Source organism: Coloeus monedula (genome assembly GCF_965178545.1).
Source record: "Coloeus monedula genome assembly, chromosome: 1".
NCBI lineage: Eukaryota > Metazoa > Chordata > Aves > Passeriformes > Corvidae > Coloeus > Coloeus monedula.
The window spans coordinates 7526341-7551514 of NC_138781.1; the positions used below are offsets into that span (position 1 = coordinate 7526341).

The 25174-nt window shown below is 40.8% G+C and overlaps 1 protein-coding gene across 2 annotated transcripts in view; it reads right to left on the reverse strand.

Annotated features, from left to right (window-relative positions):
* The window catches only part of PAXIP1 (PAX interacting protein 1), a 31053-nt gene extending 16190 nt beyond the window's left edge, over nt 1-14863 (reverse strand). For both annotated transcript variants that reach the window (XM_082277086.1, XM_082277085.1), the window contains exons 1-6: nt 14714-14863; nt 9684-9818; nt 7781-7824; nt 5164-5227; nt 4709-4822; nt 2179-2823 (exon numbers count right to left, since the gene is read on the reverse strand). In XM_082277086.1, coding sequence (XP_082133212.1) covers nt 2179-2823; nt 4709-4822; nt 5164-5227; nt 7781-7824; nt 9684-9818; nt 14714-14803 — 1092 coding nt within the window. In that variant the 5' untranslated portion in view covers nt 14804-14863. The remainder of the gene's footprint in view (nt 1-2178; nt 2824-4708; nt 4823-5163; nt 5228-7780; nt 7825-9683; nt 9819-14713) is intronic.
* Nucleotides 14864-25174: the final 10311 nt, after the last annotated feature.

Below are 25174 nucleotides of genomic sequence, written 5' to 3' on the forward strand. Positions count from 1 at the left end.
GAGTGCTGAAGTAATCTGGAATTTAATTTTATTTTTAGAAGTGTAACTCACTGTTAGAAAAATCATTTTACACTAAGCAGACACAAGTTAGGAAGTGAATTTTTAAGCATCAGAAAAGGGAAAATTAGGCAAAGTTCTAATAGATTAGGACGAGTTCTACATATTTATGAAAATATTTTAATATAAACTACGTATTAGAAATGAGGAGCAATAGGAAATTCTAGACTTGCCATTCATAAAGTCTTTTAAACATGAAATCAGCTTTGATGAATCCTGAAAAGCTTGTTTCCTTTACCCTCACCACCTCAACACACACAGCGTCACCTTCAACGATGTGCATGTGTGAGAGAGGAACCAAAGCCCACCACTAGACCACAAAGCCAATTAACTGTATCCTCTCAACCAGACATCCATCAACTCTCCATTAGAGGTGGCTCAAGTGTTTTCACAATGCACATCAAAACGTCTCAGGTGTCATCTAAATAATTCTGATGTGGTTGGTATCGCACACGTGCAACCACGATTATCAATGCACCACGATTATCCATCACTCATGTCTCAGCAGCACCACAGTAGAAACACTCAACAACTAAAAATAACACACACAAAAATGTTTCTGGGGTTCGGTATGAGGAGCTACTCTCCACAACAAGTACCAAAAGCCAAAACTACAGAAGCTTCAGGACATGTATTTCAAAATAAAGGGATAAAACTTTCTAAAGTATTCTACGGCTATATTCAGAAAGTAACAATGTATCTGCAAACACCTGATGATGACAGATCTTGCCACTCAGCAGAAATCTGAGGTTCAAACTAAACACTAACTTGCCAACAACGTTCACCAAGACTTGCTTGCACTCATCATTCCGGGCACAAAGTAAAAGAGAAGTTATAGAGAGAAAAGTAGTACTGGTATTCCTCCCTCTAGGAAGCAGATTCACAATTCTAAGATGCAAAGCCTTTCTGCCCATGCTGGAGCTGGCACAGCAGCCTGAGACACTACCTGGTACAGCCCTCGGACACCACAGCCCAGCCCCTACTCCAGCAGACTTTGGGTGAACAGAGACAAGCCAAAGCACACGACCACCAAGTGCCCTGTAGCTCTGCAAATACTATTGACAGAGAAATACTTCCACAGGGACACCACTGATGTGTATTTGACAGCACAGTGACTGGGCTGGAGACCATGTGGTGGCCAACTTACCCATGCTGGCCAACCGAGCAAAAGGTTGGCAGTTCTGCTCAGGCCTTGCCCAGAAGTCTTAGCCCTCAAACACTGAGAAGGCACTGAGAAGAGGAATCTAAGACTCAGATTTAAAATAAAGCCTGTATTTCCATTCCATATTTAGATGTCACATGAATAGCACAGAACCAACATTTTTGAGTGGCACCACATTCTGTGTTTAAGTACTGGCTGGAAGTCTCTATACTATTCAGGTACCTTCTGAAGTTTTACCATCAGATGAACATCCAAAGAAAGGCACCAGTGCAATTATTCACATAAAGATATGTCTAACATTTACCAGTAGGTTCTCATACTCCCTTGCCACAAACATCTAAGAATTTCAATGCTGCAGATGCAGCATGCTCACTTGCTTTTTATCTTCTTGTAGAAAAACATTCAACACAAGAGCTGCAATTATTTCAACTACACAAGTGGCATAAGAAAGTGTAAGTCTGGACTTCTCCATAATAATGTGTATACTATATAACAGCCTAGTGATGCCCAGCAGAACAATGCAATATAGAACTGAACCTACTGTGGGAACAATCAATTTCACAGTTTTATGTGTTTATAGCATAAATAATTCCTTGCACTGTCTGAGAAGCTTGAAGGATAGGAAATCAGGTTTCCTGAACTAGCAAAATAATTCTAAATTAATGCTTTTTTTCCCTCTCTTACCAAGAAGTCCTTACTGAAAATCTAAACCATGCTATAGTTATACATAGCTTTACTCTTCTAAACATTTTTTCTAAATGCATTCTTACTTCTGTGAACCTGCTAGAAATTAAGTTACTTATTATGGGGAAAATATGAATTTGGCCACAATTCAAAGTAACAAGGGGACATTTTAACTTTGGGTATTTTAAGAACAGTAAAAGAAAACTGAAGTTCTTGGACACGATAGTTCTTAAGAAAAAGTCCAATAGCTTATAAATTAAAAATCCAACACTTACATGTGCTACATTTGATGGTCTATTAATCTGCTGAATATCAGCACTATTAGTAATATTCCTTAACGTCCGCACGGTTGGACTCCACGTGGCCATCACTTCCTGGCGGTCAGAACTTTGGGCACCTTGTACTGAAGCCATGAGGTTGCCTCTCATATCAGGAGGCAAAATGTTACCTGGCACTGGTGGGACATTGGCACACAAATTAATCAACCCGGAGTCTTTCCCTTGAGGCAACCTACGCTTTGCTGCAGATGCCTGTGGGACTTCAGCTGGTGTCCAATTCAAATTCCTTTCTTGCTTTTCTGGAGAGGAATCGGAAGAATCATCGAACATCAGTTCCCCTTTTGCCTTATCAGCAGTAGTAGATTTTGGTGAAAAAGCTTGATCACCCAAAGGAGATCCTTCTCGAGAAGATGCTGGGCTTGATAATTTTTCATCAGTACTAGCCTCATTTTGTGAATCTTGTTCTTCATTTTCTGCTTCTTCCTCCTCTTCCTCTTCCTCCTCTTCTTCCTCCTCGTATATAATTAAACGAGGATGATAAGGAGTCTCTTCTTTTTTACTCTTATCAGCTATAGAATCCAGTACCCAGTCTGGGGTCACAATTTTAATGCTGTCCCGTTTATAAGCACATTCATATTTTTCCTGGGGGGGAAAAAAAATTATTTAAAGACACAAAAATTGCAAATAAGCTCTTTGAGATCAGGACTAGAGCATGGAGAAGGAGATCACAAGAGGCTGTCCAATACCGGAGTGATCTTGCCCAGATCCAACAGGACACACTCCACACTACTATGCAGAACCACAGGTTCCAAGACTAAAACAAAAAACCCCAGATTCTCCACATTTACAATATTAAGGACTCAAGAGACACAACTGCAGAAGACAAATGTCTTCACTTGCAAAATTCTTCTCTAACCCAATCACCAAGATTGCAACCCAGCAGCGAGGAACATCACAGTCAGTACTAAAATTCAGGTGATTTTAGGTGGACATTAAGGCAAGTCTAAATACAGTTTATGTTTTGTCCCCTATTAAAAAAAAAAAGTAAAAAAACCCAGCCCCACTATGGAAAAGCATTTGGGGAAAAAGTCAGAATTTCATAATAAAGCAGAGACAAATTTTTAAAAGGTGATCACTGAAAAAAAAGCATTTCAGCAGGAATACAGCTTAAATCTGAAAGCTTCACCATTTCCTTTACTAATAAATAGATTAGACACAGAATCTATTAGAATCTAAATAGTGTTCTATTTGTTGGAATATCCTCTTTGATGGAAACCCCTCACATGCATCAAAACAGTACAGAAAAAAAACTTTCTTTCAAAAATTTGAAACTTATTTCAGTATCTAATATTTAAAAGTGATCGAGCTGGTATTTTCTTTTATGTCAAACAACATAAATTAACAACAAGCACATTCAGAGTGATTCTCTGGAGTTATTTCCTACAATGAAACTGTCATTCATACATAATAAAAGATTGGAGATGAAACCAAGTTTATTTGCAAACACGAGTTTTTATTCTTTCTTTCTGGTGAGAATTATTAACAATCTTGTTTTATCATCCTGTGTCTAGTCAGAGCAATCAAGTAAGGTTTCCTAGTGACAGAACTGTTCTCATTACAAACTGCTGCAGGTTCCCCTGTAGTGTATCAGAGCAGCAGGACTGGAAGCAAAAAGTAATCATCCCATAAAACTGTTCCCATTCAATGACTATGTGCATTAAAATATTTGTACCCTACAGACAGGAAATGCTAATACCTTGTTAAGTTCCTTGACTGGCAAGCTAAAGACAATATCCTTTGTTCTAAAAAGCTTATTATTTAAGCCTTTAAGTAAGTTATTAAAGTTATGATTCTTAATGTATTTCATTGCCTCTTACAAACAAAATTTTAGGTAATAAAGCTTTATCCAAGCATTATATTTTATTGTGATGAAAGGGACAACTAGAATGGTGCTCGACACCCTTCTAAACAGTCCACAGAAGAAAGATCAAGCACTTAATAAAAAGTCAAAATCAACACGCACACATATTCACCAAAAAGAACCCAGCCCTACAAAGTTTCCTATATTTTAAAGAAGGAAAAGCATTCATCTCCCATAGTCACACCTTCTCTTCTCCCAATGCCAGCCCAAGTTTTATTCTTCCATTTTGCAATTTGGTCCTTCATTTTTCTTCACTGATTCTGTGTCTGTGGATTTATACATCACAATCACTAATGACCGTGACATATAAAAATTGGGCTAAGACAAACAAGAAAAATAATAAAATTCTTTATTCAAACAGGAATTCAAATACCAGCGTGAAACTGGGCATCTTTTGAATTAATCAGGCTTAAAGCCATGCAGAAAATAACTACAAACTTGTCGAAGTCACCCCAAGACAAAACTGAATAGCTGCAATGCGTAATTTTGCTGAATTTAGTTGTTAATGAACAGTCTTAAGAATTCTAACTTCAGGGAGATGGAAAATTTTTGACTATTTGAAGCCAAATGAGAACTACAAGAATTGTGTATGTAAAAAACTCTTACCCCCTTTGGCTCAGGCACAATCAAATGAGTACACTTCTTATTGAGGCTCAGCTGGCAATTCCCTCCATAAAAAGTAATCAAAGCCCACAGCGTACTTCGGTCTTCAGATGAAACCTAAAAGGAAGGTAGAAAAGCCTTTTAGTTCTGTGCACCCAGCTGTCTACAGCTGAAAGAATGTTAGTAATCCACAACACACCATTTACAAGGCTGGCTAATGTATTACCTATCACTTTTAAATACCAAATTAGCATGAAAGTTAGAGAGAAAAAAGGATGACAAAGACACACAACAAGAAAAACCACTGAAGAGTAATTTTTAACCTGCACAGAGACAGAGAAAACAAAGAGAAAAAAAAGTCATAGTACAACAGAAGAACTGGTATCTCCCCTTAAAAAAGCAAAGCATCACACATGTAATGCACATTGGAGTAGACTGAAATATGGTTCACTTCTTACCTGAGAGAGACAAGCAGTGACTCCAAAGAAGATCTGACATGATTCTGGAGAAAAGCCATTTACACTGGAAAGTAGGTGTCAAGGATGCAAAATAATTAGATGAAAGTTTCCTGAGTGACATTAGAAGGAAATTAAACAGTCTGTGTAGTACTTCTCAGATAATACCAAGTATTTGACCATTCAAACACTTTAATCTTTGAAAGCACATTTGCTGTTTGCAATTGAAGTTGTATGCGGCAAGAAAAAACCTGATGTTCAACTGAATCAGGACACCTGTAACATTATGATCAATTCTGGTAACACTCTAAACCAGAACGGACCTGGGAAAGACAGACGGACCATTGGACTTCTGCAACTTCCCTCCCTTTTCCACACTTTCATATGCTCTTATGTTTAAGATCCCTGCCCATTTGTCTGAAAAAAAACGACTACAGAGACAGGTGTACATTGTGTCACAAGTAGACAAGAGATTTTTTAAATGAAACAAAATTATTTTCCCCGTGATGTTGACAGATACACCAGCAACACTCAAGTTCTGAGGCCCAGAAGAGACAGCACACAGCAAGCTGATGACGAAGCCCAGAGCAATTTAAAACTTAAGAATAAGTAACTGCCATTACCCAGAATACCTCAAGGAGTTCAAGCCTGATGAACATCCTAAATTGTTCTCCATTTCATCCAAGGCAGAAATTCAGTACTGGATCTTTCGTAAGGGTACATGTGTCTACTCCCTGCCTGAGTACCTACTGCGAGCACATAAAGCACAAACAGTCGGTACTTAACTTTTAAGAGGTTGATCAGTTTACCTGGAGCCTGCACTCTCTACAGAACAGGAGTGAAACAGACTCTCTTAAAACAGTTACAAGTAGCATAACAATAAAACAAAAGAGGGAATACAGCAAAACTCACTTTTTTTCCTGCCAGCAACGAAACTCCAGAAGTGCTCTTTTATCTGTACAAGACCATGGAAAAATACACCCTCCTCATTCTTGCTTTTGCGTGAAAGAAATTGCCAGCCCGCTTTGCGGCATTATAGCCAAGGTTTTCACACATGAAACTCTTTTTCCTTCTTCACTAAGTCTGCTTCCAGCTTCATTTTTCTGCTACTTCCCTTCCACTGCAGGTTAGTCAGACTTTGCAAACATCAGTGGCAAGGCACAGGAGAACACTCTGCCTTCCTAAGTTCTTCCCTGGTGAAAACAACTTCCACTAAGAAACAGACAAAATTACTGTGCTTTTACATTGTATTAAATCTTTCTATATTAAACTTTACCTTTAGCAACTGAGAGGCAAATGCCCATCAAATAAGCACCAGAATTGGTAAGGCAACATAAAATCCTTAAGGCTCTTATTAGATCCATATGTCTAACTGACACAAGATTTTTCTAGGACTTGGTTCTTCAGAAATTCAATGACCACTTCGAGTATTACCAAATTAAAACATAAACAAAAGACAAAAATGCACAATCTCAAACTTCTGCCTCAACTGTGTCCAAAAGCTATCAACTGGAAAAACTAAGCTATTCCTATTAACAACTCTATTTTTTTCATTATGGCAGTACCTAAATCCCTAACGAAAGGCCAGATGTCACTGCACCAGAAGTCATAAAGAGACCGAAACAGGATAAAACAAAGTTAAGACTTAACAACCCATTTTAGTGAGCACAATAAGACTCAGAGTAAAACCTAAACCCACCATGCTCTAAGGACATGAAGTGCTAGAAAGTCAAAAGTCCAAGGACGTATTTATTGCTGACAGGTGTACAAAACTTCCTTCTTCCATGCAACTGAAGAACAAGACCCTACTGAGACCTGGTCTTTTCATTTGGCCATTCCAATGTTCCCACAATAAAGACTTCCTGAGCAATAGCCATTGAGGGCTACATTCCCACATTTATTGCTACAATTTAGTTATGGACTGCATCACTCTGCTGTTTCATGTTTATTTCTCTTCTGGGTATCCAATAACATCAGCTCTTAAGAGCACCCTTTTAAAAAACCCTGGTTGCAGATGGAAGACAAATTTTTTAATAGTGCAACTTCTTCACGTGAAAGAACGTCAATAATGAAACGCTAGGTTACTTAAACCTGAAAATGTAGATAATTCCAAGGGTTTTTCTTGTGAACACTCCTCATGGACACAAAAAAGTTTAGAGATGTGTGACATAAGCAACTAAACACTCTCATCCTGATGATGAAAGGACAATAAACACATTTATTATGTCCAGACAAAAATGACCAAGATCACTAGCCAAGACCACACCACAGAAACACAGTGCGATGCACAGGCACGCACCTTAAACTACCAGGTATAAAACAGGAATTCTGAATCCCTGAAGCACATGAAGGCCTGAATTCCTAATACGAACACCTGGATTCTTGCACCTACCACCACTTGTTTTCCATTTCATAACAGTTGTCCTCTAAGTGCCTGTGAAACACAAAATAGGCAAAGGGACAGGAAAACTGAAGACAAAGAAGCTCCAAGCACACTGCAATCTTGGCAGGCAGAACACCTGCAATCATTTTAGAAGTTTAAGCAGTACCTATTTGAAACAGTCTTGAATCCTTCAATGGTATCCATGTTTTCTACAGATTTTTGAACTTAAAAGGATACGGCAGAAGAGCTCCACAGCGAACAGACAAGATCACCCAGGAAGGCTGAAGAAAACAAAACCCACAAGACATTAAAAACCTTGGTCTACATGAATTACCTTCCAAGTTCATGCTATAGCTAGTTTTAATACATGTTTTCCAGATTTGGAAGTCTAAGTGTTTCACAGACACTGCACCCAGTCTACAAAAAAGACTTCATTTATTTGCAAGAGTTCGCATAAAGACAGCTCAAAGGCTGTGCAGCAACTCCCTTCTCCCATGCCATTTACAGCATTTATTCATCCTCTCCCTTTTTGCAGTTCTCCTTGCTTTTAAGAAAAAATAATTCAGATAATCCCACCCCACACGCATCACCAAGGAGTGAAGAACCCTAACCTTACACAGAATGAGTTTTCTAAAGACAGAACAGTGCTGGCTGCTGAGCAGTGATGGCCTCTACCTGACAGTATTCTGGGACAGAAGGGCTCAAAGGGACACAGGGAGGTGGCAGCAAATGAAGGAGATGTAGGACACTGGTCCCAATTCAACAGAATAAGGAAGAATGGGCAAAGAGTAACATCACATTCAGTATAAAATTACTTTCCCTCAAAGACAAGCAAAAGAATATATTGTGGCAACAGTGTTTTATGGCATCCCAGTTCTTGTTATTCTCTTTCCCTTATAAGGAATAATACAAAAAATAGCTAAAAACATTTAACTTCTAACTCCCCGATCCTCAGGGAAAAAAAAAGGGTATTTTCCTTCCTTAAGTTTTTATCTTCCTTTTTCCCTATAACCAGCTACTTTTGCCTCTGACTTCCAGTCCCTTAATACTTAGTCTGATCTTCTTGATTACAGATCATGCTGTGATGTTTTCAGGTCAAACTAAGTGACATTAGTGAAAGATCTGCTCTCATCTGGCAAATGAGATGGCAGTTATGAAGCAAATTAAATTATCTGAGTGGCATTAGAACGCAGGAACTGCTCTCTATGACATTGATGTCCCTCCTTCTCATGAAAATGGCAGCAGTTTCCTTGTTTATGAAGTTAAAATTACACCAAAAAGCACTTCAGAAAAAGGAACTAAAAATTAACCAGCACACCCACTAAAACCGTAAGGGTCCCTAGCCAAAGCAGCTTTCATTTTTTAGAATTAATTCACAGTTCTACACCATCAGGTGAACTCTTATGACAAAACCTATCAAAATCCTCTACTGCCACCTGTACCCATATGGAAAAAAGAAACCAAAATCATGCACCCAAAGGTACCAGCACTGAAATTCTAGTGTTATTTCTTCCAATCTCTCTCATGACTTCCAGAGCGACAAGTTCACATTTGCAAAGACGAAGCCCATAATTTTTCACTGAAAAAATATCCCACTATTGCAAGGTAGTAACAAAATACTGCTTTTTCAGTGTAAGAAAGTGTAATTCCAGTGTAAGAAAGAAAAAAAAAAAGACTATAAAACCCCTTAAAAAACTAAAATAAAGAGGAAAAAACCCAATTTTCTACAAGTTCCTATAGCCCGTAATTAGCATAGTATACATATGCAGAATCATCAAAATAATTTTGCACCTTGCCAATTATATATGTGTTTAAAAACACCCCTCAGTAATCTACTACTTACTCTAAATTAAAGTTTTCTGTTGCCAGAAGCTTGTAAGAACCTTCCCATCACAAATACTTCTAAAGTAGAGCTAGCAGGACATCATCTCACAGATGATAGATACAATAGAGCAACAACAGAAAGGTGAGAACAGAACTGTAATAGAAGTCAAGTGAGGATAAAAGTTTGTGTAACAAGAAGGTAACATTTTTAAAGACCCGTTTTATTTGGTCATCATCCAAAGACGAATATTTTGTTAAAACAATAAAATATCTATGTCAGTACTTCAACAATATCATGGATGGATCAGTCACTCACTTTTACCACAGGGAGATCAAAAACTTCTCGAGATTCTCCAACTTCTGGATTGTCCCCATCTTCTGAAATAATATGTGAGGCCAGTGCATTGTAAGAAACTTCCTTTGCTTTCCCAGCTTTCAGAAGTTGGATAACCTAAAGCCAAAGGAGAACAGGGAAAAGCCAACAATTTTTAGCAACTTTTATAGGAGAAAAACATTACTGCAAGAAGAAACTAACACTGGATGGATGCATTAATATGACCTTCTCTCTTGGCTGTCCTCTTGTAGGCGGCCGGCACTTTCCTGAAGTTGCCAAACATATTACATTTAAAACCTGACTGCCAAAGGTTTACATCTCTTCTATATTTTCATCATTCCATCTGAACATCTACTTTTCAAAATAACTGAGAATGGGGTAGGAGTTGGGGAAATGTTAAGGTTTTTCCAAAATACGTATTCCTAAAAAAACATATGAAAACAAATTTCCCTCAAGCAGGGAAAGAAAGCTCCTCTAAGTGTTTGGTTTTGCATAGCATAGCTCTGGAAGTGCTTCAATATACTTTAAAGTAGGAGGTTGAATTCTAAGGACTAAGTGATTTAGCAAAATACAGAAGAAAAAAAAAACCATAAGTAGGACTCACGCTCCCTAAATTTACCTTTAGGAGCTGGAACTGAAGTGCCTCACTCCACTGCTCTGTCCTGAGAGAACACAAAACACCTCCCAACCACCAAAGCACATCTCACTCCCAGTTTTGCAAGGCCCAAATAGCAGATGCTGCTTTAAGAGTTCACTGTTCTCTCAGCTCTGCTGTAGAGATCTGAGTGATAAATCCAGCCCTGTGCCCCAAAAAACAAGACTTTCATTCGAACAGAGAAGGAAGGTAGTGAGGTGTAGAGGGGAAGAAGAGAGATATGTTTTAAAACATTACAGTCTAGAGTTCAAAAGTTCAAAATGCCAATTAAGATCATTGTTTCATTTCCCTTTTATTATTCCGAAATAATGATTTAGAACAAAACTGGTGTGATGTTCATCTTCCAAAACCTGCCAGGGACAGATGCCTGTCTCTGCAAACCTGCTGGGGACATTCCCTTCAAAACAGGATGCTCTGCCCACAACAGTGAACAGCAGAGAGCAAGGCAATGCATTCATCAAACAAAATACTAATTAATTGGTCCTTGAGCAATTACTTACTACCCTGTACACTCACTAGGACAAAGAAGCACTGAAAAAGAGACTCTCCCAAAACACAGCATCAGGCTATTTTATAAAGCATTTCTGCTAAGCAGAGAAACAAAGATAGAAAAATCATCACTCACTGAGGAGGCAATTTTGGCATTTCCTGGCTGAAGTACCTGACTTTAAAACTCCATTTGAAAAAACAAAAATCAACTTTTTTTCTGCAATGGATGAATATTACCAAAAGAATTACCCTAAAATAACCAAGAAAATTGATCATGAGTTTGCTGTTCTTGTCATCACAGCCAGAAACAGGAGTGAATGCTTCCATTTTGCACACCAATCCCCTAAATACACCTTCCTGCGTGAAATCCAGTTAACCATCAAGAAACACAGGATACTATCATTCCAGTGGGAGAAGCTAAATCCAAATAAAGCACTTTTGAAAACAGAAGGTATTTAAGAACAGTCTCAGCACACAAACTCCTTGTCTCACACAGTTACAATCCCATTCAACTGCTCATTTAGGGGAAGGCTAAAAAAAGAAGTGAACGTCATGAAAACTGAGAACCCAAATCTGACAGCATCAGAAAGAAGCTATAAATAATGTGCTAAAACTATGATTTTTTTAATATCAAAACAATGTTGCACTACAGAACTTGTGCAAAACGTCTGCTTATACAAAAGATTACACTGCTTTCATGTAGTAGTTTAAACACTAAAAATATGATACATAATTATTCATTTGATTATTTTATGTGTCATGAAAAAGATTCTTCCTAATTTAGCTTATGTCAACTTCAAAACTCCTCTCAGAATACACAACTTATTCAGATTAAGTAGTGCCTGGACTGAAAAGTTGTATTGGCACAATTAAAGAACTCACTTATACTGGTATCAGCCATATATCTGTACCTAGAAGATAAAATGCTGAAAAGCCTTAATATGAACACCGTAAAAATCCTGCATTTCAGGTATTGGTTTATACCCATTAAATGAAATTCTTTTGGGGGGGGGGGGGAGGAATAAAAACTTTATCTTGTTCTCTCCCACTAAAATCTGTGCTGGAAGAAACCAGAGGAATAGTTCAAAACTAAGAAGTAGGACAATGGGCATAAAAAAATAAATTAAACAAGATAACCAAAACACAAATATCCTGTTCAAAGACCTTGTGCTGCATTGCATTACTTTTTATCTCTTTCTGATGGAAACATTGATTTTAACTGGTGTTTCCAAAGCACGATGGTCTGGGTTTATATGTTTGAGGAAAGCAGGAAGAGCATTTATCAAAAGAAAAGGAGTAGCTGACATCTACTCATCAGCCTCAGTAAGGTGTGAGCAGCAAAGTGCACCCAATGGAATGGAACGGATTTAAAGTTGAGAGCCAGCCTAATTCTCCATCATTTGCCAAAGAACACCTAGGCACAATTCCAGACTTTTGTTTCCCTTCCAATTTATGCTGCATATGCTTTAATAGGCAGTGGTTTGCAGTTATTCACCTGAATAAATTACTTTTTTTTCCCCTTACTCTTGGATTTGTTTTGATTAGCGTGCTCACTTGTGCTAGGGCTGTTTAATATTTACTACAGTAACTGGTTTTCTGTGAAACCATTTGGAAATTTAAGCTGATCAAAGTGTGCTCCTCCCCAGAAAATGAAGGAGGAAACTTTGCAAAAAATCAAGCTGGCATCCACTTGTATATGAAGCAGTAAAAAGCGCCAAATATAGTTGTAATTTTTGTATCAGTAATGGGACAAATTTCACTCTAAGAATGGTTTGGGTTTGATTTATAATTCCTGCATTCTGTCTTGGCTCAAAACACACCTGATAAATGCTCCTTGTACTCAGGTGCCCCAGGGTACCACAGAGGATGCCCACAGGACTGGGTGTCCTGGTCTCAGCAAGGGTAAGAGCTAATTTATTCTCAGTAGCTGCTACAGTTCTGTGGTTTGGATTCAGAATGGGATAATGTTGATAACACGTTGATGTTTTGGTTTTTGCTATGTCCTGTTAACACTAAATCAAGGACTCTTTTTTTGTGTCTCATGCTCTGCCAGTGAGGAGGTACAAAAAAGGCTGGGAAAGAGCACAGCCTGCGCAGGTGACCCAAACTGGCCAAAGGGATATTCCACACCAAAGCATGTCATGCCCAGGATATAAATCAGGGGAGTTACCCATAAAAAAGACTGATCTGGGTTCAGGAACGAAGTCTGGCATCAGTCAGCAGACGGTGAGCAATTCTATCGTGCATCCCTTGCTTGGGGTTTTCTTTCTTTCCCTTTTTCTTATAATTATTATTTACTATTACATCTTACCTGGTTTTCAGGTAAGATATTTATATCTCAACCTACAAGCTTAATTTTTGATTCTCCTCCCCATTCCACTGGGTAGGGGGTGAGAGAGCAGCTGTGCTGTGCTTAGTTGCCAGCTGGGCTTAAGCCAGTACACAGGGTTCTCCCAAGAGCTGGCCCTGAGCTGAGCCCAGCCCAGCTCCTCGCTCTGACCCAGCTCTGCCACCCAACCCAGGCAGAGGAAAATTCAATGCACTGAGTGTGGAGCAAAAAAAGCCCTATGACAATGACTCTGACTGCAAAGAAGAATAAAATTTAACATGAGAAAGAAAACCAGTTTAAGAGAATGCTTGTCTACTTGCTCTATGGGAAAGCTGCTCACTGTCCTCCTATGTCAACACACAGCTAAGTACAGCCCTTTCAGGACACTACTTCTATGACAAATTATTTACAAGAGTCCTACAGGATTTTTGCACTCGTCCTCATACACATAATAATAATACTGCTGCTGTGGGGGTTTTTTTGTCAAAAATTTTATGTCTAAAGACCTAAATTTTATATCTAAAGACCTGTCTAAAAAAGTTTTCATCTTGATCTTTAACTGTATTCATCCTAGACTGTATTTCTTTTAGCACAATAGGCATGAAAACCATCTGAACAGGCCAGTGCCTGTGTCTCCAAGTCACTTATAAGGCATACGAGGCTCAGTGAGTGCCAGGACAGGAAGCTAAAGGAATCCAACGCTGAACTAAGACCTTACTGCAGCAAATGCCAGAGAGGCAAAGACTTTAACTCCACTGTGAAGCATACAGTAACCTGCTTGCAAGAAGCTGCTGTCCTAAAGCTCAGTATGGTGTACTTCAAGCACCTGTCTAAGTGGACACACCACAGAAACTTTGTTTCAACCACCTTCGCCCACCTCGGGTGTTATTCACTGCAAGGCCACCTGCATTACCCAGGGCGCTGCCCCAGGGCACGGCGGGAGGGCTGGGCGGCCCTTGGCCTAAACCACACCAGCACCACACCGGGCGGTCCCGGGGCGGTACCAGGGCCGTGCCAAGGCGGGAAGGTCTTGTGTGGGAGGGAAGAGCCAGTCCGGCCCCCCATGACGAACCTTCCCCATGGCCTGTCCCTGTATCTCCGTACGGAACCGGGCACAAGGGAGGGGCCGGGCCTGCGGAGCGCTCGGGTCGGAGGAGCGGCGGCCGCTGCCCTCGCTGCCCGCCCGGCCCGGCCCGGCACAGGAAGTCCCTCCGCCCGCTCCTCCTCCGCTCAGGCGGCTCCGGCGGGGCCTGCGCGGCGGGGCCGCGGCTCCCATGGCGGCGGCGGCGGCGGCGCTTCCCGCGGGCACGGCCGGGATCGGGACCGGGATCTGGACCGGCCGGCTCCCCTCCCCCCCCGCCATCCCTCACGGTCCCTCAGGCGCGCGCGGTCCCCCCCCACTCCCGCCCTTTCCCCGTGAGACGGCGCGAGCCTCGAGCCCGCGCGTGGTAGCCGGGCGATTCCACAGTGCCCCCCCCCCCACAGGGAGGGGGGGAGACGAAGGGAAGGCGGGAATGATATGAAGGGATGACCCGGTACCTTGGGGTCGATGTCTCCCACCACGAAGAACTTGACGTCTTTGAACATCTCCTCCGGGACTTTCAGCTCCTCCTCGTCGTCGGCCAACATGGTCCCGGCCGGCAGCAGCGGGCGCTCCCCCCCTGCTCGCTATTCCCCCGCGCTCACTGTGGAAAAGCCGCCGGGGCCCGGGTCTCTCCCGTCCCCCTCCCCCCGCAGAGCCGCCGAACCGCGCGAGCAAGGCGCGCGCTGCGGGACACACCATCCCCCGCCGGGACGTAGGGGGGGTGGAAGGGGGAGGGGAGAGCCGCACCGACAAAGCGGCTCCCCCCGCCCGATCAGCCACCACCGCTGCTGCAGGGCCGCGCCTGGTTCTGATCCACAGGCGCTATCCCTGGTCCTTCCTCTCTCTCCGAACCGGACCGGCAGACAGCATCCGGGTCCGGAGCTCCCCCCGCGCGGGATGCAATGGACTCGCCCCGAACGACAGAGGCGGGCAGCGGGGCTACCCGGCCCCGCCCATTGGCGAGGGGGGAGGGAAGGCAACCGCCTCCGGCCCCGCCCCCCGGGCGCCCAAGCCCCGCCCCGGGCCGGGCCCGCCCCTCGGTGCTGCTGTCGGGGGACGCGGCCCGTGGCCCCCTCAGCCGCCACCGGCAGCCAATAGTTCTGGGGTGTGTTCCAAGATCCAGCTCATCAGTGACTGACTACTGACGTACTGACTACTCCCGAAATCAGCGTGTACCTCCACTAAGGTTGGAAAAGCTCTATAAGGTCGAATCCCACCGAAATAAGGCATTTTCCCCTCAGAAACTACAAAACATCCTTCTACATTGATAATGAACCATTCCCACCTAGAGGGGGATGTATCTTACCTAACTATTTTAGATAACAGAAAACAGAAATCATCACTTTATGTAAGTTATGGTCAACAGGAAGAAACAAGCACTTTCAGAGCCTGATTCATGTCGTATATTTTAAACATCGTTGCATTGACAGGGGTGTTTAAAATATAAATACTATATAATATAATTGTATCTATATAATGAACACTGCTTTTCAAAGGAGTTCTGGACCCCCTCATAATACTTTGATGCGGACAATGTTTCCCTCCCATACTCAGAGCACTTTTAAGAGATGGCATCGTAAGACTTAGTGAAATAAAAATACAGGGCAGCTACTGTTTCCGTCCTGCCTGCAAGGCCTGTCTCACCTTCCCAGGAGAAAACTGTATTTTTTTTTACCTATGTTATTCTTGAAACAATGGTAGAAACTATAAATAGGTTTACAAGTCATTTATTTACTTTTACTGGATAAAATTTTACTGGCTAAAGGCTTCACCTCTCTTTCTCCAGGTCTCCTGGATCTCCACATGACATCTTCCCCTTTTTACTCCAGCTATATAAGAAATACCCAACCTATCACCTGTTCTTTTTCCACTCCAGAAAGAAATCTTACCCTTTAGTTGAAAGTTTTATTGTTTTGCCCACCCTCCCAATGAAATTTACTTTTTAAAGTGAAAATCAAACTAAAAAGTCCTTAAGCATTTATATGGTACACTTTTTTATTGTAGGGCAGGAAAGAGGTAGAAATAGCCATCTGCTTTTAAATCCATTTATACCTTTCTTTCAACAATTCATATTCTCATCTCACTTTCTATCTTTTCTAATAGCCTTTGTTCAGAGTCATTTTCTTCTGTCCCATGTATTTCCTGGACTGACTTTGAAAAGACTTCTCTGAGCTCTGCTTTCCTTTATAACCACCTTCCAGGCTGCTGTGCCCAGCCTTTGTTTTCTTAGTTCCGTAATTTTCACTCTTTCCAACTCCATCTTTGATCCATTTTGACTTCTTCACACTGAATTAGAACTATTTTGACCAAAATCTTCCTTCACCTGCAGAGAAATATTTTTCTTATTCTTCTTGATCTACCATATTTCATTAACACCACTGCTTCCTGAGCCTCCTTTCCTGCTGGATTTCATTGCCTCTGTAATCATCTGCATCTCTCAACACTGGTAATTTTCACTTTTCTTCGATAAATATCACTACCTCTCAGCTTTCTGTTCCACATTTTTCTCGGAGTCCTTTTCTCTTCCTGATGTCATTCATTATTTAAATTCATCTTTCTCAGTGTGATCACTAAATTGCCCTTTCTCACAGGAATACCTTCCTTATACCTAAGCCCATACACTATCACATATTCCCACTCCACACAAAGAAAACCAAAGTTTTGTCCTCCAAGAGTTTGTCCTCTTGATTTCCCTTCTCTGCCTATTTTTTATTTTTTTTGTTACTCTAATGAGTTCCCCTGGCCTTCCAATATTTTGGATTTTCCATAGTCACATAATTTTTGGTTTGTCATACACCTCCAAGATGACAAGTATTTCAAAACAGGCATTATGCTAATAGTGGCAAAGAACATAATGCAAACAACCTGCACACATTTTTCATAATACTGCCCCTTCCCAAACTTTCAGCAGGAGTTGCAGCTATTGCAGCATTGGGTGGGACCACCTTGGATCTTCCATTTGTTCAGCTTGCCAAACCAGAAGAATATGAGATGAATTTGCTACTTTAAATCACAGCAATTTTAAAATTCTCTAGCAATAGGTCAGATTACTGCATCAAATCATTGAAATTCATTGCAAAAGCAGTTTTCCACAAATAAAAAGTACCCATTTATATGGGTAATTGTAATTATCCTTAGGGCTAAATACTTCTTTTTAACTAATTATGATAAAAATCCAAGAATAAAGTGTAATTCCATCCACAGTATGGAAGTGTAATGAAATGTGAAAAAAAGAGAAAGGTTAAGAATTAACTATAATAGGTTTACCAGAAGAAAATTGTTTTATAAATTCTGTCCTGCATAGCAAAGATAAAATTGTGGCCCTGACCTGGGATGTGGAACATGGACTTTTGGGTCTGTCTTCCTCTTCCCAATTGGAGTAAAAGTAACTTCGCTGAGGCACAAGTTAGGGATGGCCACTGGGTGCCTAAATCCTTTGGATATTCTTTAACAACAGAACTTTTGCTAGAAATGGGAAGAATGAGGCCATCCCATCCTCTCTCTCCCAAATGAATAAGCACTGAAAGCAGCTCCTGGACAGAGCCCTGGAGCTGTGCTTGGTGAGAGCAGGAGGACTCAGAAAATCCTGCCCAGGCTCAAGCAGATGTCAGGCAGGTGACCAGCTGTGCAGCACCACCAAAACAAGGGTTTGTCTGTGATGTGCCATGAAACAATGCACAGCAACAACTCTACAGAAAACTTGCCTGGTAGCAGTTTAGACACCTGTCAGTTCTAGTGGTCCCCGATAAGAAATGTTGTAGATCTCAGTATGGCATTGCACAGATAGGCTGTTGTATTATTGGCAGTGCTACTAATCTCACACAGAAATAGCTTTCTTTATTCACAATTTTTTGTCTTCAAAATGACCACTCCCAGAAGAAAAGATTACTCCCATGAGTCACAAATTTTTCCCCTCAAGTGCCTTCAAAATAAGCGGTGGAATTAAATTAATGAACATATTTTTTACTTCTTTATGTATTTCATGAGTCACCTGTCAAGAAAATATTTAAATTCTAGTAATTAGACTATTTCTAACAAAAATGAATAGTTCCAATTTCGCATCATGTGTATGATCTCATTTACAGACCATAAGAGCAGAAAACTAGATTGGAAAAGTACATTTTTGAACAAGAAAAATATCCCATGTATTTGCCAGAAATAAATTCTGCCTTCTGCTCATGTCAGTACACAGAACTAAGTCAAATCAGTGGGCTGGTCTCACTACTCAGGCGTGCAGCAAAGTGCTCACCTGTATTTAGCCTCAATATGTTTTTGTCAGGTTATGAGGTAAAGCTCATCTGCACAAGCTGAGTGACAATGGAAGGAGGGGGAGCCCAAATCTGCAAGCTGCTGCCAGGCCCATCCCTGGGACCATCAGCCCATCAAAGGTCCATCTCCACAAGCCAGAGGAGCACAGGGGCACACTGGCAGGTGAGAACCCAAACCAAGGTACCACACAGGGCCTCCAAAGTGCCCAGGCAGAAGGAGAGCAGGATAAGGCCATTGGTGCTGTGCCTGTTAGAGTGCTCTGAGCTGATGTGACGTTGGCCACGTACACATGTATGTCCACAAGAGTCCACAATAATGTGAACAGTACATTACCTGTGCTAGAAACACACCCCTGATCTCTTAACTACCAGAACTCTGTACAGAGAACTTCATGAGCATGTTTCCAGAAAAACTCTAATGTGATCTAAATTTTGTAATGGGTGCTGCTTGCACGAGGTGAAAGCCCACTGAGCCAACAAGATTTGTGCAGACAATTAGTCTTTGCTTGCATAAATGCCTTATTTGTGTGCACAAATGATTATATGAAAAATTCATACACACCTACGGTATCATATTTAGGCGTAATTGCTTGTGAAAAAACAACAGCTCGATTTTTTTATCTTGTGGTTAATTAAATTCGGAGCTTAGATTAAATTGTATATTTGTTTTACTCCAGTGAGCAGAAGGCTTTCTGAGTCCTTTGTTAATAATACATACTTGTTTGGTAGCAGCTGCCTCTCTAGATGTTACTTTTCCAACAAAATATGTCTTCACAAAGTACCTAGTGTTTTACAGAAAGCTGATGTTAGTTTCCATGTGCCTGGAAAGTTGTTGAAAATCCCAGAAGGCATGCTGCCTGCATTATCTGCATTCCCATTTCTTAATGTGAATAAGATCGGCTTTTTAATCTGAATCTAAACAGGTACACAGAGGGCTCTGTTTTGGCTTGAGCTGTCTATGCATTTTTCCTCTTTCCTTTAGTGGGACTGCTTGCAATGGCAAATATGATTTATAATTAAAAACTTTCTTATTATCTGTACAGCAACACTGAATCCTAAAAGGCTCCCTTGGAACTGGTAGTTTTATTTTCAATTCCCTTCTAATTCCAGAACTGCACTGAGAATCCCCTGTCATTTGCTTGACAGTTTTCTTTTTTAATATAATAGTTACAAGTTTGTTTGTTTGGTTTTTTTTTTTGCAAGTGCCAAGTAACAAGTTATAGCTTTACTATAACTGTGCATAAATGAGCAGGGGGGAGAATGCTCTCATTAGCACATCTTAACATGAGGGCGATTTTGTCAGAGGTGAGACATAGTGTTAAAAGAGGGGATGTAGTCCTTTGTGTTACCTGCTTAGGAATGCAAAAGGTTCATTCACCTTTACAAATAAATTCTTTCTGTCTTTCCCTCAGACTGGCAATAACCACCTCTATATAAATTACACATATATATATATGTACATACATACTTATATATATATATACATATATAAATATATACATAAAACATTATAACACTTTCTTAATGAGTTTTGGACCTGACTGTATTACACCAGGAAAGAAGAATGCAAGTCTTCCCAGTATTCTGGGAAAAAACAAATAATTTGCCACAAATAAAACGTGATACTATAATTTATAGACTCCATTCTTTGCACCTGAAGTCTTTGCTTCTGCTCAAACTAAGATACCTACCAAATTTTGTGTATTTTCTGAGTCTGAGAAAAAATGTTTGTGAAGTGTGGTGGGTAATTATCCCTGTAGCCCTTCTTTGTAGCTTGTCAAGATTTACATCATTTATAGGCTTTCCATTGGGGTAAATTAGTATCAGTGAAACAACGGAGAATGAAAATTTTCATTTGAGCCTGGGCTTTCATTCCTGCAGGCTTGAAAAAAAGCCAATGGAAGACGGAGTTACTAAAATGAATTTTTCTAGAAATGAACAAACTTGGCATTACTTGTGCCAAATCTTTTTTATGTTATTCAAAGAACACTAACACTTGTATTTATTTTTACATTATTAATGCATAAATGCAGAAGAAGGCAACTAAATTGGTGGTATTGCAGAGCATATTACAGAACAGTGTGAAGAGTGAGCCTGGGTACTGCTCTGAGAGGATCTCCAGTATTCATTTATGGCTTTGTGCTTACGAGTAGAGTGAAAACCCTAACTTTGTGCTGATAAAACATTGACACACACATTGACATTACATTACTCTCTTTCTGCATGTTGTCCAGATAGTTAAATATTTCCTTTACTCATCCAGAAAGAGGAATGGACAGAAGACACTCGCCTGAGGATGTGTCACTATGCTCACACAGAAGCTCCAGTGTCTCGGGGGTGACCTGTGCTGATCTTTCTGGGAACAATCTATTAAAAGTGGCTGGTTTTCCACAGGTTCTCCTGACTCAGTTAACCCAGTGCTGGCTTGGTGCAGGCAGTGACTCAGGGCTCCTGTTCTGGAGCAGAGACAGAGGGCAGCAGCTACATGAGCCCACCTGTGCCACCAGGGAAATTCATATGTAGCCATGGGGTCTTAGTGCTAAAACCTTTGAAAAATATTTCATTGCTGACATATTTTCACAGCAACTGCATCGTCTTCAGAGAAGTTCCTCCAACTTATCAAGTGTAAGGCCAGAAGGCCACTTAGATTAACCTCCCACATGGAGCACTGGGAGCAGAACTGATCATTGTCCCTAAAAGCAGCCCCAGCCTGGGAGCACATTTCTGCTTTATGGCCTTCCCAAATGCTGAAGCTTAGAGAAGCATTTTCAGGCTGGCTGAAAGACAGGTGTCTGCACATCCTTAAATGCAGACACAGGTAGACAAAGTTATCTGCCTGTGATATGGTACAGAGAAGCTGAATGTATTTGTCACATGTTTGTGGCTGCAGCTTTGGGAAGCTCCCAGTGCCTAGACATGGATGTGACTGCACTATGCAGACAAGTAGTTGCTGTTGCTGGATTGAACTCCCATTTTCTTCTTCTGTGGAAGGAACCTGATTTCTATTTCCCACATAGTTTCAAATGAAATGAGGAACTTACACTGACATTCTTTTAAAATGTGTTCTGACAGCATTCTTATAACAGCCTCGAGGCCAGAAGAAACCAGTAGGTCTTCCAGTCAGCTTTTCTTATAATTTTCCCTTAAATGTAACCCCAAATACTCCTTTTCTGAGCTAAGGTAATAATCGAGTCTTGATCTGAAGACATCAAGAGACAAATCCACCACTGCTCTTAACTGATCAACCTTAACGGGACCTTGGAGCCATCTTAATTAATTAGAAATTGATATCTAGAACTCTGCCTGTTTAGTATGTCAGGCAGGAAACATTATGAAATGAGACATTTGTTACTGAAGTCCCTAATTGTCTGCCACTCTTGAATGCAAAAAAAAAAAAAAAAAAAAGTTATTGATTTGATACCTAGAGTATGTCTGTTTTATTGATCTCAATTATTGAGTACTAACCAGAAGTTGGGATTCAAACTAACAGATGTCACTGTCAGGACTTTCTCATCAGAGCCTAAGCTGAGGACAAATGCAGGTAAACAGCTTATTCTCTCAAGCCAGTTCTGGCTCTGATTCTCTTTTTTGGCTTACAGGAAGCTTTCAGGAAAATAAAGGCTTTGTAAGCCCCCAGTTGTTTTGGTTAGTTGAAGGATATGCTCTGTGATATGCTGGAGCTGCCTCGATAGGAGCAGATAGATCTCTGAATCAGGAAAGCCTACACTCCGTTAATGTCTCCAGGTCTAACTCCTCTGTGAACTGGCTGAGGCCAAGGAAAGTTTAAGTTCAAAGTGTGGCTCCTTCAGTGTTTAGTAAGGTCTTTCATCTCTACCATATCCCTGATACCTCTGTAGACAGTCAAATATAGTTAAAAATGCCCAGGAATTGGGAAAACAGGACAAGTGCCATACCACACACAAGATCACATTGAACCCCTTCAAGACACCAGGCTACAAAGAAGTGATTTCTTTTTATTTTGGCCTAGTACAGCCAAACTTGTTACTTCTCCTGTGTGCTTAAAGGACCATCCTCCTCCTCAAAGGACCGTCCTCCTCCTTCATCACTGAGGCTTCTGCCATATTCATGTCAATGCTGGTCATTTTTAATCTTTGACAATGTGGCAGATACTCACAGATACCAGTTTAATCTTTGAAGAAGCCACCGAAAAGGTCTCTAGGTTTATTTAGAGCTGGCTCTATTCCCTACATAAATTAGAGCAGCCTCAGGATCCCAGGACTTCCCACATCTGACTTCTCAGTGTTGCAAATGGAAGAAGAAATTGTGGCATGAGGCAGCAAGCACCAAAGCTGTAATGATCTTCCTTCAGGGAGTCAATTACATTTGCTGTTTGCCTTATGGCACACGTAGGTGATTACTGTGTGAGGGCCAGGGTGCATTTGTTTAATGTATGCTTGAACTCTTATTACATTTTCCACTCATCTTGCTAGAGCTTTATCTTCAATTACACTCCTTTCCATATGCCCCAAGCTGTTTTTTGTTATAAGGCCAACCTGACCCTCTTATATCCAAAATGTCACTGAATTAAATCAAATTTTTATACTTTTCAACTTGAACAGTTATCTCTCGATGCACATAACAAACAGATAATGAGATCTGCATTTTATTAGACACAGAGGAGCTCACTGATGTTTAACTATTAGGCAGAACCATTTTGCTGCTCAGTTACAATTACATTATTTTTCTCTATGGCTGGATAGCTGTCAATTGATTTAATTCATTCTAAATGTGTAGTATAATATTTTCCTCAGTGTTGTCTGCATTCAGAGAACTGAATACATTTCTACACTTTTTTCCTAAAAGGGAAGGGACTTCCCTGTAGTTATATTTCTCTACAGTCTAATCTTTTTGCCTCAAAATTTTGTGACAATTTTCCCAAGCTTTGTCTCTGAATCAGGGATGCTTCAAGATCCCATTCTTAGCTTTAAGCATATCCTCAAACCCTGCTCATTTCGATAGGATGAAAGCACATACTTGAAATTAAACAGTCGTGAATGAAGATGAGTTCCTGAAATAAGTCCAGCTTAAAAATGCCCCACTGGCCATGTTCCAAAGGCTGACATGGCCACCATCGAGCTGTAGTGCCCTGACATCCTGTGCTTTATAGTACATGTTCATAATTTATGATTCACACAGTGCTCATAATGATGAAATGATATCAGCATCAAAGTGGGATCCAATCAGTGCAAATATTTCGGTCCATCACAGGCCATGGGAGGATCTGCTCTCTCCCCAGAAGGGCCCAGCTACCATGTGGTTCTCCTGCGTGCTGGAGCCGAGTCAAACAGTCATAAATAACCCAGTTGGCAAATACCAGAAGGTTACATACCCTCTCTGGTACTGTGTGCTCTGGCTCAGTGCAAGGGGAGGAAGAGAGACATGCAGGGAGGTGGGTCTAACCCCCTTTACATTTTAAGCCAACAAGAACAGAAGGATATATGTCATCATTTGCTGCATCTAAATTTGTGGAGGGTAATTTCTCATAATAGGCTGCCTTGATTGCTTACAGAACATACCTTGGAGACTGGTCTTGCTTTTGTACAGCAAAAACATGTCTCTCTTCACTCAAAAGGATAAAGGATATAAAAGATAGTAAAGGAGTATTATTATTCAGATAAAGAAAAGAAAGCTTGTTTCAGATAGGGATGTCTTTTTGAGATTTACTAAGCAGTCCACAGGATTTAGATATCTACATTTTAGACATCTCAGTTTAATATAGAAAAAAATCTTATTACATTTCAAAATAATAACTCTCCTTGAAATGAATGGAAAAGACTCATCCAGAGCCATAGATTGCTTCAGAAAATCTATTTCCTCACCTATTTCACTGACATTCACAGAAAGCAGCTGCCATAAATTTTTATAATAAATGCCAGGCATATGGATGGCTAAGTCTGTTTGCACAGCCTCAGCCTGTACAGTAAACCTCACCTCTGCAGAACAGTCCAGCTGGTTGTTTATCAGAAATTGTTTGCAAGATGCACCCTGAGGAACCTGCTATAGTTCTCCATGGCCCGTGGTGCTCTTTTGTAACACTTGTCATTAATCTGAGGCTGTAATGTGGTATTTAATGGGGCAGACCTCTCACCAGGCAGGAGGGATTACCTGGGACAAGGACATCAGGATTTATGGTTCCTTACAGTCACAGCTGTCATAAAACCAGAAAACCTCCTCAAAAGGAAGAACAGGCACTGTGGAGACCATTTGTCTTTGTGCAACTTCCTCACAACATGTCAAGCCCAGGATTCCACTTGCAGCCCCCCATCAAGATGTGGCCATACTGCAGAAGGGATGATGGCAGGAGAAGGACTGAGCACCAGCAGCCAGACTGGTTAGAGTGATACCAAAACTGGAGGGATGGGAAGCACCCATGTGTGGGCAGCTTTGCAAGACTGAGACTACTGCTAGGAGTCAAAGCCAAGGGACAGGAGATGTCATATGTGTGAATGTTGGATGGAAGGCTTTAAAACATGAAAATCTTAGTGGGGTTTGCATTTTTTTTTCTATTGAATTCTTGGTTGTGGTTGCAGTTGCATTTATAACCCTACTGCCAAGTCAGTTGCTAGTGGTGATGTAGTAAAAGCTGCCTATGTTAACTATTCTAGTGCTCAGGAAAACACAGAAGAA